Source organism: Babylonia areolata, chromosome 1 (genome assembly GCF_041734735.1).
Source record: "Babylonia areolata isolate BAREFJ2019XMU chromosome 1, ASM4173473v1, whole genome shotgun sequence".
Lineage (NCBI taxonomy): Eukaryota > Metazoa > Mollusca > Gastropoda > Neogastropoda > Buccinidae > Babylonia > Babylonia areolata.
In genome coordinates this window covers 14238769-14250630 of record NC_134876.1, presented here as the reverse complement: position 1 = coordinate 14250630, position 11862 = coordinate 14238769, and the positions used below count along the sequence as shown (strand labels likewise).

Below are 11862 nucleotides of genomic sequence, written 5' to 3'. Positions count from 1 at the left end.
CATCGTACACCCAGACCCCCTTATACATAGCTTTTTCTCTCTTCTTTAATTTTTTGTTCTCCCCATCTCTTTCATCCCCCTTTTTATATCCCTTTTCTTCTTCTGCGTTCGTGGGCTGCAACTGCGACGTTTACTCGTATATACGCGAGTGGGCTTTTACGTGTATGACCGTTTTTTAACCCGCCATGTAGGCAGCCATACTCCGCTTTCGGGGGGTGTGCACGCTGGGTATGTTCTTGTTTCCATAACCCACCGAACGCTGACATGGATTACAGGATCTTTAACGTGCGTATTTGATCTTCTGCTTGCGTATACACACGAAGGGGGTTCAGGCACTGGCAGGTCTGCACATATGTTGACCTGGGAGATCGTAAAAATCTCCACCCTTTACCCACCAGGCGCTCTCACCGTCATTCGAACCCTGGACCCTCAGATTGAGGGTCCAACGCTTTAACCATTCGGCTATTGCGCCTTTTCAATTATGTAGCAACCCATAACATTGATGCGTTACAGTCCGGTGACATGGCTCAAGTTAATGGTGTGCTGGCTAAGTCAGTGGGGGTAGGGTGGGCGGGGTGGGCGGGGGTGAAGGGTGAGGCGGGCGAGGGAGGGTGGGGTTTGGGGGTTGAAAAAGAAAACAGTCATTCTGATTCCCTCGCATCTTTTAAATCTCGTCTCAAAACTCACTTTTTCCCTCAACAATAAGGTGGCGGGTCCACTTCCTTTGCGTTAGCTGTGTTTGCCTATGTGTGTATACATAATATGTATGTGTACATGCATGTATATGAATGTGTATTGTGTGTGCGTGTCTTTCAATGTAAGTTTGTGCCTGCCTATGTGTGCGTATGTGTTAGGGTAGCTGTTAGATACACATGTATGTTAAAATGTATGTATGTATGTATGTATGTATGTATGCAGTGTGTGTGTGTGTGTGTGTGTGTGTGTGTGTGTGTGTGTGTGTGTGTGTGTGTGTGTGTGTGTAGTCACATTTTGGTGTGTGTATGTAACATTGATGTAATGTTTGATGTTAACAAAAGCGCTTTTGTAAAGCACCTACAACAGATTTATGGATAGTGTACTGCATAAGTATCCAATAATATTATTATGTCTCTGTCTCTTTTACAAATGCATACACTTGTGTGTGTCTGCATGTGGGCATGAGCGCGCGTGCATGTGAGTGTTTGTGTCACAGTGTGTGTGTCAATGTGCGTCAGTGCGCGCACTGCGCGAGCGCGCGCGTGTGTGTGTCTCAGTGTGATCCCGTTATCAGTTTTAGGTTGACTTATGATGTTGATGCAACAAGTTCAGAATGGAAAGGCGATTTAGCAAGTAGGTATTGGTGTGATGAAGTGAGTATCAAGTAATTCAATAGAGCACCAATAATATTAGTGCCGCTCAGCTGGTTTTTTGTGGAATCTTTCGTTTTCATCTTCGGAAAAAGACAGACCAAAATATTGAAACAGAACAAAAAGAAGTAGAGAGAAGAGAAGACTAGAAGAGAGAGAGAGAGAGAGAGAGAGAGAGAGAGAGAGAGAGAGAGAGAGAGGGGGAGGGGGAGGGAGGGAGAGAGAAAGTGAGAGAGGACAAAGAGAGAAGACAGAGAGAGATAGAGGCAGAGAGAATGGGACGGAACTTGACAAGAAACTACACACACCGCGCACACACCCTGTGACACACACACACGCGCGCGCACACACACACACACACACATACCGCGCACACACTGTTACACACACACCACACACACACACACACATACACGCACGCTCGCACTGGCGCACACACACACTCTCATTTCCAATGAATGCCTCTGATCGGATTCCTGTCGGTAATTAGCATACATTCGTCGCCGGCCAGCCACCTCGTTGTGCGTTAACAACCTATTGACATTCACCCTCCCAAAGATCGCGCTTTCCAAAGCGGGCAAAGGCGTTCGGAGGCAGTTTGTATTTCGACCATAATTGTTGTTCAACGCCGCGGTAGTCGATAGCGCTTGTAGAAACCTTCACGGTCTCAGCTGTTCAGGTGAGGTAGTTGGCGCTGTTGATTTTTTGCCTGGGCTTCCCAAAAGCTGTCTTAGGTTACAATGCAACCAGACTTCAGCCTATGAATATGACTAAATGCGAAGAATGATAAATCGACTCTTGATATTAGTCACTGGCTTTGATGGGGTTTTTTTCTGACTTTTCTTCAGAGCAGTACCCACCAACCTCATCGATCACTACTTATTTGCTGGGAAATACAGCCAATGTGATTTGCTCCGCTGATATCTTCTGTGATGTCCTTTCGATGTTTGACAGTACGAACAATGTATTCATGTGTCTTGATCCAGCCTACCTTTTTTGTAGGTCTGGAACAAAGGGGCCAGACATAACATGTATCGCCCTGCTTGACATCTAGGCGTTATTGATGTAATATGATATAAGCTGTGATCGACGCGTTTCTAAAATGGTATTGATGAACGGAAGTGTACTGAATTTTGGTACCTGGATAGCATTAACGAGAACATTGTCAACGATCCAGTTGTTGAAACGTCGCGAAACGACACCTCTGGTTACACATACACACACATACACGCAGACACAAGCGCGCACGCATGCACACACACACACATACATACACAGGCGCGCGCGCGCACGCACGCGCACACACACACACTTACACACACTTACACACGCACGCACAGACCGACAACACACATGTCATGTCGACACGGATATTTTCACCTCTAGAGAAAATGAAAAATGAAATAAGGACAACCAGATAAAAGACAATTTTTTTTCCAGTTCTGCAACCATTTATTGCCATATAAATGTGCTGACAACACTTAGACTTATCTTGTGCGCATTCTGAAAATTGAATGCATAACTTATTCACGTAACACTAAAAAACAAGAACAGTACCAACAAAAGTTTATCAATCAATCAAACAAGAAAAAGAACAATACCAACAAAATTTTATCAATCTGAAACAACATGTAACAAATAATGCAAATGAATCGAAGATCGAGGAAAAAGGAGTGCAATTTGTATCGTAACAGTTCAGCAGCCGTTGCTTGCATCACGTGCCAGTGTGCTGACAATTGTACAGGCTAAAACTAACAGGAGAATGCAAATGTTAACAAACACGCTATAAAAAAAAAAGATGAGCAAGAACACAGTACAACTACCACTTGAGTCAACACATGAATCATTCTAATATCACACAGGATAATGCCACAAATATTGCCATCTCTGTTAGCGAGCACAACTACAAGAAACATGACATTTTAGCCATCTAAACTGATCTCTCGTGACAAAACAAGAAGCTGTGCGGACACATGAGAACATCAGGAAACGACTGACACCAATTAAAGCCCTACATAAAAACAGGTGTAACGTCGATAACCGTCTCTATCAACATGGCTGACGGGAATAATCATCAAGGATAGTGTGAAGGAAGGAGTAGAAAATTATATAACCTACACTGACGCCAATAGAACGACAATGATTATAGTTACGATGGGCGAAAATGCGAATTAATGTCCTAGGCATCTGGAACCCAACTCATAATGCTCAAGTACGAGTCTGATGCTCAAGTAAATGAGCTGTGTTTGTGCCCCTGTGAATGGGTTGTGCAATGTCTGATCCTAATAAACCTCATGTTGACAGAAAACCATGCAGCTACTGCTGACATGCACACGTCAGTTTCAGAGGACAGTTTTCAAATGTCCTGTGTTTGTGGCATATGGGGTACCTATATCTCACATGTGTACTTATTTACACAAGTTCATATGCTTTCTTTTCCTCTCGAATGTAGCCATTTTATAGTTTTATTCAGACAGTCGTATTTAGTTTTCCTTATTGATACATGCTGGGTATTTCGTTTCTTTTGTTTCCAGTGTTTCCACACAACAAAATTACTTTTTAGGTTCACTCAACATAATGCGGCATATTTCTTTCGGACGTAAGTCCGACAAATTAACCGCTTGATTACTATGTGATATGATGACGAGTAGTTTGACACAAAAGTGGTTTCCAAATAGACCAGGACAGATTATCGTATCGCATCCTTGTCCCGCGCCTTTATTCCATGACGTTACAGCAGATAAGAAAGAATATTGCTATTAGAGGTCTGACCCGAGGAAAACAGCGTGGAACTGCCACCACAAAGACACGAACTCTGGCACTAATCATCAGTAATAGTGTAAATTATAGCTTCCACATTGTCATAATCCAAGTGAAGAGTTTAGAAAAGCAGCGCACGTGTCAGCGGATCAGAAACATAATTATGACCATACACATAAACAGCGCCGTCCTATCGTTCACGTGATTATTTCGTCGTCATCATATGCAACAGTACAAATGATTATGAATTACAAATAAATAACTTCGGTCTGAGAGAGAGAGAGAGAGAGAGAGAGAGAGAGAGAGATTTAATTAGTCAACTAACAACCTACCGCGCCACTGCGAATCGATTCGATAAAACTCGCGTGGAGGTCTACGTTCTGACGTTATTTTCTCATGCTGTGCCAGTTAAGTTTTGGAAAGTTCGACCACTCGCGAAATACTGACATTACTCTGAGGTCACTGTCAAACTCCGAGCCGAACAATTCCATTGGCTTATAGACCTCATGCAGTGAGAAGACACGTTTAAGTCAGAGAGAACAGAGCATGCCCCCTTTAATCAAACACAGGTGAGCGAACATAAGTGTCAGACATCCGAGCAAACGCGAACACAGGAAGGAGATGGTGATTACCACCACATGATGAGCAACTGGCAAACCATACAAGCAGCCAGCTATTTTTTCCGTCGAAAATTTCCAACAACGAAGACCAAACGATGGACAGACGAGAAAAAAGTCAGTCGTGCCTACTCTCTGACAGCTGTATGATGATAGGAGAGAAGAGATGACAGATGAAGCATACAAGATCGTATCATATTGCAACAGCAGAATCGAAAGTAATGTCAAAGCCAGAATTACAACCCGACCTCCACCCCCAACCACACACAGACACACGTGCGCGCGCAAGCATGATAGTTGGTGCACCTTGCAAGTATCTTTTCCGTACACTATGGTCACTACTGAACGTTAAAAAAATTCACGCACGCATACAAGCACACAGAGAGAGAGAGAGAGAGAGAGAGAGAGAGAGAGAGAGAGAGAGAGAGAGAGAAGAATTAACCTAAAATTCATGACAATGACAAAAACAGAAAACAGTTGTCGATTTGTGGACTACTCTCATATGACCCCCCTTCTGGAGTAGATAACTGGAACAGTAAAGACCCTTGGTCTAACTAGCCAGTGCCCATTCCATTGTTCTGCTTTTGCGTTCGCGGACATCGACTCTCTCTCGCTTCTGAGAGTGATGATGGCTGTCATTACACTCTGAGTTACGCAGTCATACTCTCTTTTCGTGGATGGATGCATGTGTTGCTACTGTTTATCCTCAGTGCCTCAACAGGGGTCAAAGGATGAGACTTTATTGATTCTCGATTCTGTGTGCATAATATAGGGTGCAGACTCTAATAGGTCTTCATGTATGTGAACCCAGGAACTGAAAAAAACAACAACCAACAACCAACAAACCCAACTCCGCCCTAAACCCACCATGTGATGCCAAAATTCACAAAAGCGTGGAACAGAAGACTACCACTGTAATCACTCAGATATCGCATCTGCCAAGGAGGCAGCTGACTATGACTGGACAGGCTTAGCGTGGACGCACCCTTGCGATTATGTATTTGCGTAGATCTGTATGTAAGATAATAGGTCTCCCAACATCTGACAGACAGTTCAACCCTGTCGCGTCAAAGGTTAATACCTATTAGCGGCCATGGCCAAAGGTCATCCCAGTTCTATCTGAGAGTTTCAACCCTGTCGTGTCTAAAATTAAAACCCCTTAGCAACCATGGCCAATGGTCTTCCTTGTTCCAGACGAGAGTTTCCACCGTGTCGTGTCAAAAATCAAAATCTACCAGCGGCCATGGCCAAAGGTCCCCATAGTACTAATAGAGAGTTTCCACCTGTCGAGTCAAAAGTTCAAAACTATGCTATTAACGGCCATGGCAAAGGGTCTCTCTAGTTCTAACAGATTTTACACCCTGTCGTGTCAAAATTTAAAACCTATCAGCAGCCATGGTCACCCTAGTTCTAACACAGAGTTTCCATCCTGTTGTGTCAAAAGTTTAAAAACTATTAGAGGCAATGGCCAGCATGAAACCCACGCTGCAGCACAAGATGGTGGCCAGGTAGAGCCGAAAGAAGAAGGCATCATAGGCCTGTGCCACCAGGTGCCAGGACACCGCCTCCTCAACGTCCCCCTCCGACACCGACACCTCCGGTCTGACGCTGGAGGAGCTGACGCCGATCTCTCTCTTGGCGAAGGAAGAGGACGACCCCGTGAACATCTTGCTGTTGAGACGGGTCAGCCGATCTCCCTTTTCTTCCAGAGGGTAGTCGACGACCGGCGTGACACTGCCGGTCCTGTCTGCGGGGTTAGTGCACTTGCAGCGCATGATTCTAATGGCCCAGCGGGTCAGTCTGCCCTGCCAGCCGGGGACGGGTCGGCCGGGGTCCCGGTGGAAGATGTGGAGAGAGTGGATGGCCAGCACGACAGCAATGCCCGCCTGGGACAGGACCAGGGCGATGTAGACACCTGGGACAGAGGACAGGGCAAGGTGCTGCACAGTTAGGGCTTGTCTGATGACTGGGGATGCATGGGACCTCATGACTTAAGACCTCGTGATTTCTCTTGCATCGTGAGAATTTATTCGGTTACATTATTCTCTCTCTCTCTCTCTTCTCTGTCTGCCTGTCTGTCTCTCTATGCACGTGCACGAGTGTGTGTGTGTGTGTGTGTGTGTGTGTGTGTGTGTGTGTGTGTGTGTGTGTGTGTGTGTGTGTGTGTCTGTGTGTCTGTGTGTGTCTGTGTTCGTTCTTTAGTCGTCTTTTCACTGTAAGTGATGTGATATTAGACGAGGGTAGGAAAAAATCGAGTGGGAGGAGGAGGAGGGGGGAATTACTGTGTACGCATGCGAGTAAGTGAAAGTGTGTGTGTGTGGTGTGTGTGTGTGTGTGTGTGTGTGTGTGTGTGTGTGTGTGTGTGTGTGTGTGTGTGTGTGTGTGTGTGTGTGTGTGTTACATATAGAAAATGATTGATTTAAGTTTTGTTAAAAACAACAACAAAAAAACAAACAAAAAAACCATATTTCTAATCAAAAACTAACAACTACAACAGCAAACCAACTGGACTATTTAACAAGGAGTTGAAACAGACATACATTAGCAATGAACTGCTGAAGATCGTCAACACTGAAAATGATTTCAGCTCAGGGATTTGAGAATTTAACATATCGCAAGTTGACATAATTTTATGATCAGCTGTTATGTGAGCCCCACAGATGCAAGAAACATTACTGACATATTTTGTTCTAAAACAATTCATTTCCCATCTGCAGATTAGAGAAATGATTTGCCTCTTATGAAAATCATTATGGTAATGTCCTAAAACAATTCATTTTCCATCTGCAGATTAGAGAAATGATTTGCCTCTTATGAAAATCATTATGGTAATGTTTTCCCATGAAACCATACATTTTCTGTATGTTCTTATGTAACTCCGAGTTACCGGCGTGTTTTTCCTCAAACTGAAATTTTGACCATTGGACTTTTTCTACCATGGTGTAACATTCCTGTAGTGAAAGCGAAATATTTAAATCTAACTCCTTCATGGAGCTTCTAGCTCCTTTTTTAGCCAAAATGTCAACTTTTTCATCATAGTAAAAATCGCAATGAGAAGGAATCCAGCAAAAGGTTATGTGAGAGCCTCTTAGTAAGAGTTCGTGAATCAAATGGTTAATTTCAATAATGAGTTCATACCTAACCGTTTCTTTTATAAGTTCAATAGCGTGAAGAACTGATTTAGAATCAACACAAAATAGAATCTGAAATATAGTTTTCGGAAAGGATATCATGAAATTTAACGCCATTAGAATTGCTATGAGTTCAGCTGTGAAGATGGACTTATTCTCTCCCAGTTGAAATGAGTTTTGAAAGTTAAAGTCTGGAATAACGAAAGCAGCACCTGCTCTATCATTTACAATAGAGCCGTCTCTAAATATCTTTAGATGATTAAGGTATTTCTCTTCCAAATGGATTCGTACATGCGATGTAAGTAAATTTATGTTGTCATCTTTGGTCAGATCAGTGTGATCGATATCAAATTGCGCTTTTTGAAGTTCCTATACAGGTGTAGGTGATACTATAGACCTTTTAGCAACACGTGGGGTTTTATACACACCGGAATTTGTTAAAATATTTGACGTGTATGTTCCCAGTGTGGTATGAGAGGATATAGATCTAGCTCTCTTAGGAAAATCGCGGTCGGATTTGAGAGTTATTTCTGATTCCAAATCATTTTCGTCCGTTAAACTTCTCAAGACAAATTTACTACACGCAAGTTCCTTTTGATCCTCTAATGGTAATACTCCCGTGTCTGTGAGTGTGTTTAACAACAAAAAGAAGGCCAAGAAGAACAAACAAACGACATTAAAAAAAATACAGCAGCAATGCATACACCCACACAACAAGAACAAGACCAACACGAAAAAACAAACAACAAAAAACAACAGCAACAACAAATAAACTCCCAGACCACACAATGTTTCTTCTCTGTTCCGGAGCTGCAAGTCCCACGTTCACTCGTCAAGTCAAGATTGGAGGAAGGAGGAATTTTTGTTTAATGTCCCGTCACACATATCAGTGATTGAAGACATTTTGTTAAAGTATTTATGAATACATCTGAGTATTATCGGTTAGAAGGGGTGGGAGATGTGGATGAATGGAGGGTTGGGGGAAACTGGGCAAATGAGGGTAAAAATGTGGGTGAAATTTGGAAGAAAACCCCCTCCCCCTCTGAATACAGTTACAGGAAATTACTTAAAGGACTTTGTAAAAGAGAAGTCGTTAAACTGACAAGCGAAACAACTGATAATGAATGCAAAAAGTCAAAAACATCAACGTTCTCAGTCACTTGTGAAGACACACTTTCGTGTACAAAAGGCTACAAAAGTCAAGATTTCATTTCATGACGGTAAATTGAATAAGCTACAATTGCTGTTTTACATCAAGCCATCACGAGTACATCATGTATGTACACGAGTGGGCTTTCACGTGTATGATCGTTTTAACTCTCTCCATATTAACGGCGAAAGAGACGACGTTAACAGCGTTTCACCCCAATTACCATCATCAAAATATTGCAAGCGGAAGGCTCTTATACTGAAGACGTGAATGTTGACAAAGAATACCACAATTCTGACGATGGAAGCTAAAGGTTGGGTCATTCAAACACCCACTGGACATCCGAGGGGTCTGTGTAGAGGAGAAGAGAGGACTGGCCGTACTGAGTGAGTTAACCACGCCATGTAGGCAGCCATACTCCATTTATGGGGAGGGGGTCCACAAAACGCGTACACACCTACCCAGCAAGGGCAACCCCGTTTTCGGGGAGGGTGGGGTGTGTGTGAGGGGAAGGGGGGCGAGCAGGGGAGGGGTGGGGGGGGGGGGGTCCACACAATGCACACAAACCTACCCAACAAGGACTGGCTCTTTGCAGTGGTGGGCAGTCCATCGGTGACGATGGTGAGGATGACGACGTACGCCAGCAGTGCGGTCAGACAGTAGCCGATCTTCTCCCCAGCATCGTGGGGCAGCAGGAACACCATAGGGATCAGCAGCGAGTTCAGCAGCACGGGAAGCATGGTGTTCAGCCCGTAGTACACAGCCCGCCTCTTCAGCTCCACGTAAAAGGCCACCTTGGCGTAGTCGTAGTCCCCGTCATTGTATTCGTACCGCTCATTCCAAGTTCGTATGATGTTCCATTCGCCGTTCAGTTGGAAGTACGTTTGAGAGAGACCAGTCTGCGGCGTGGAAAATTTGGTTAACGAAGATACAGAATAATAAAATCAGAGGAGAGACTATGTTTTAGTGAAAGAATGAGGCTGGGATTGGCATTGCTTATCTACACGTTAACTTTATACGAGGACAGACTATGTTTAAGTGAAAGAATGAGGCTGAAATTGGCATTGCTTATTTATACGTTAACATTATACGTTTTAGAATTTTTCCACAAGACCCTGAAACTGTACTTTCACATTGTACGCACACGTAACTGCAGGTGAGTGTGACACTGTGTGTTTCGATGTGCAAATGCATGTACGCGTGCACATGTAGGCCTATGTGTGCTTGTTTGTGTTTGCTTGCTTGCTTCCGCGTGGGCGGGTGTGTGTATGTGTGTGTGTGTGTGGTGTTTCCGTGTTAGTGATCACATGCGTGCATAGCCCACGAATGTGTGTGTGTGTGTGTGTGTGTGTGTGTGTGTGTGTGTGTGTTGTGCGTGCATGCCGATAACGGTATCTCACTTAAAAACAACAACAACAACAACAAACCGAAAGAAACTCATCAGATCATGGAGAACTTACATGCACAGATATGTTCAGCTCCTGAATGGTGTAGCCAAAGCTCGTCACTTGGATGACGCAAGTCTGCGTGTCGAAAGGGAAGTACGTCACCGTCATTTCGCATGACGTCAAAAGGATTCCGGGTGGATTCCACGTCACCTCGCCGTCCTGACGTACTCTGAGCGGGATGGTGTCCTCGTCTATCGCTGACAAGTCGTTCACGCTTAAAAGAAAAAAAGAAAAAGAATTTTTTAAACTATTTGTGTGGGTGTGGAGGTGATTTGGGGGCGGGGGTGGGGGTAATTACTGATTTACGATTTCTTCTTAGTGAACGTACTATGTAACTCTATTCCTATTAATGTTCAGCGAAAAGGTGAAAAGCACAACATACGAATATTGTGTGGGGCACTCAGAAATCCTCACCCCAACCCACCCCACCCTCTCTCTCTTTCTCTCTCGCTATATATATATATATATATATATATATATATATATATATATATATATAATCTGTGTGTGTCATCTTGGGTGTACGTGTGCAGACACAGTACCACATGAACATACATGAACATAAATCACACACACACACACGCACGCACGCGCGCGCGCGCGCGCACACACACACACACACACACACACACAGGGACAGACAGACAGACAGAATGAGAGACAGACAGGGATCGACAGAAGAAGACATAGACTGACGAATTGTCCACCACTAGTGCCGGGGTCCAGATGTCATCGTTGTACACCTGGATCACAGGGATACCCGTAAACCCGCTTCTCACCCAGTTCAGCCGCTCATCTCTCCACTTCTGAAATCATCATCGTCATCCTCATCGTAATTCTCCTCGTCATGGTCATCCTCCTCCTCCTCATCATCATCATCGCGCTGAGATCAGTCGGCAGTCTTTCCATTTCTGAAACTATCATCATCATCCTGTTCATCATCATCAGTATAATCAACGCCATTGTCATCATCGTCGTGAACATGTGTGAGCCGTGTTTGGTCCCTCCGTGCATCTGGACCACAGGGGTGGGTATACCCGTCATTCAGCCTGCCACCCTGTTCAGTCGGCTGTCTCGATAGTTCTGAAATCAGCATCATCATCGTCATCATCATCACCACCACCATCATCATCATCCAGATGTCTTTACCACATTCCTGAATCATTGGGATATCCATCATCCCGCCTCCCGCCCAGTACAGTCGGCTGTCTCTCCAGTTCTGAAATCAGCATCATCATCGTCATCATCATCACCACCACCATCATCATATGCCATTGATTTACACCTGGATCACAGGTACACCCTTCATCCCTTCTTGGGTCCAGTTCAGTCGGCTGTCTCTCGAATTTTCGAAATCATCTCCATCGTCGTCATTATCCGCCGAAGGCCTATACCACATCCAAGTTTGAA

General features: G+C 44.2%; 1 protein-coding gene across 2 annotated transcripts in view; it reads right to left on the bottom strand.

Moving 5' to 3' along the window:
- Positions 1–2791: 2791 nt before the first annotated feature.
- The window catches only part of LOC143279839 (5-hydroxytryptamine receptor 3A-like), a 20801-nt gene continuing 11730 nt past the window's right edge, over positions 2792–11862 (bottom strand). For both annotated transcript variants that reach the window (XM_076584077.1, XM_076584085.1), the window contains 4 exons: positions 11149–11258; positions 10465–10666; positions 9576–9903; positions 2792–6638 (listed from right to left, as the gene is read on the bottom strand). In XM_076584077.1, coding sequence (XP_076440192.1) covers positions 6169–6638; positions 9576–9903; positions 10465–10666; positions 11149–11258 — 1110 coding nt within the window. In that variant the 3' untranslated portion in view covers positions 2792–6168. The remainder of the gene's footprint in view (positions 6639–9575; positions 9904–10464; positions 10667–11148; positions 11259–11862) is intronic.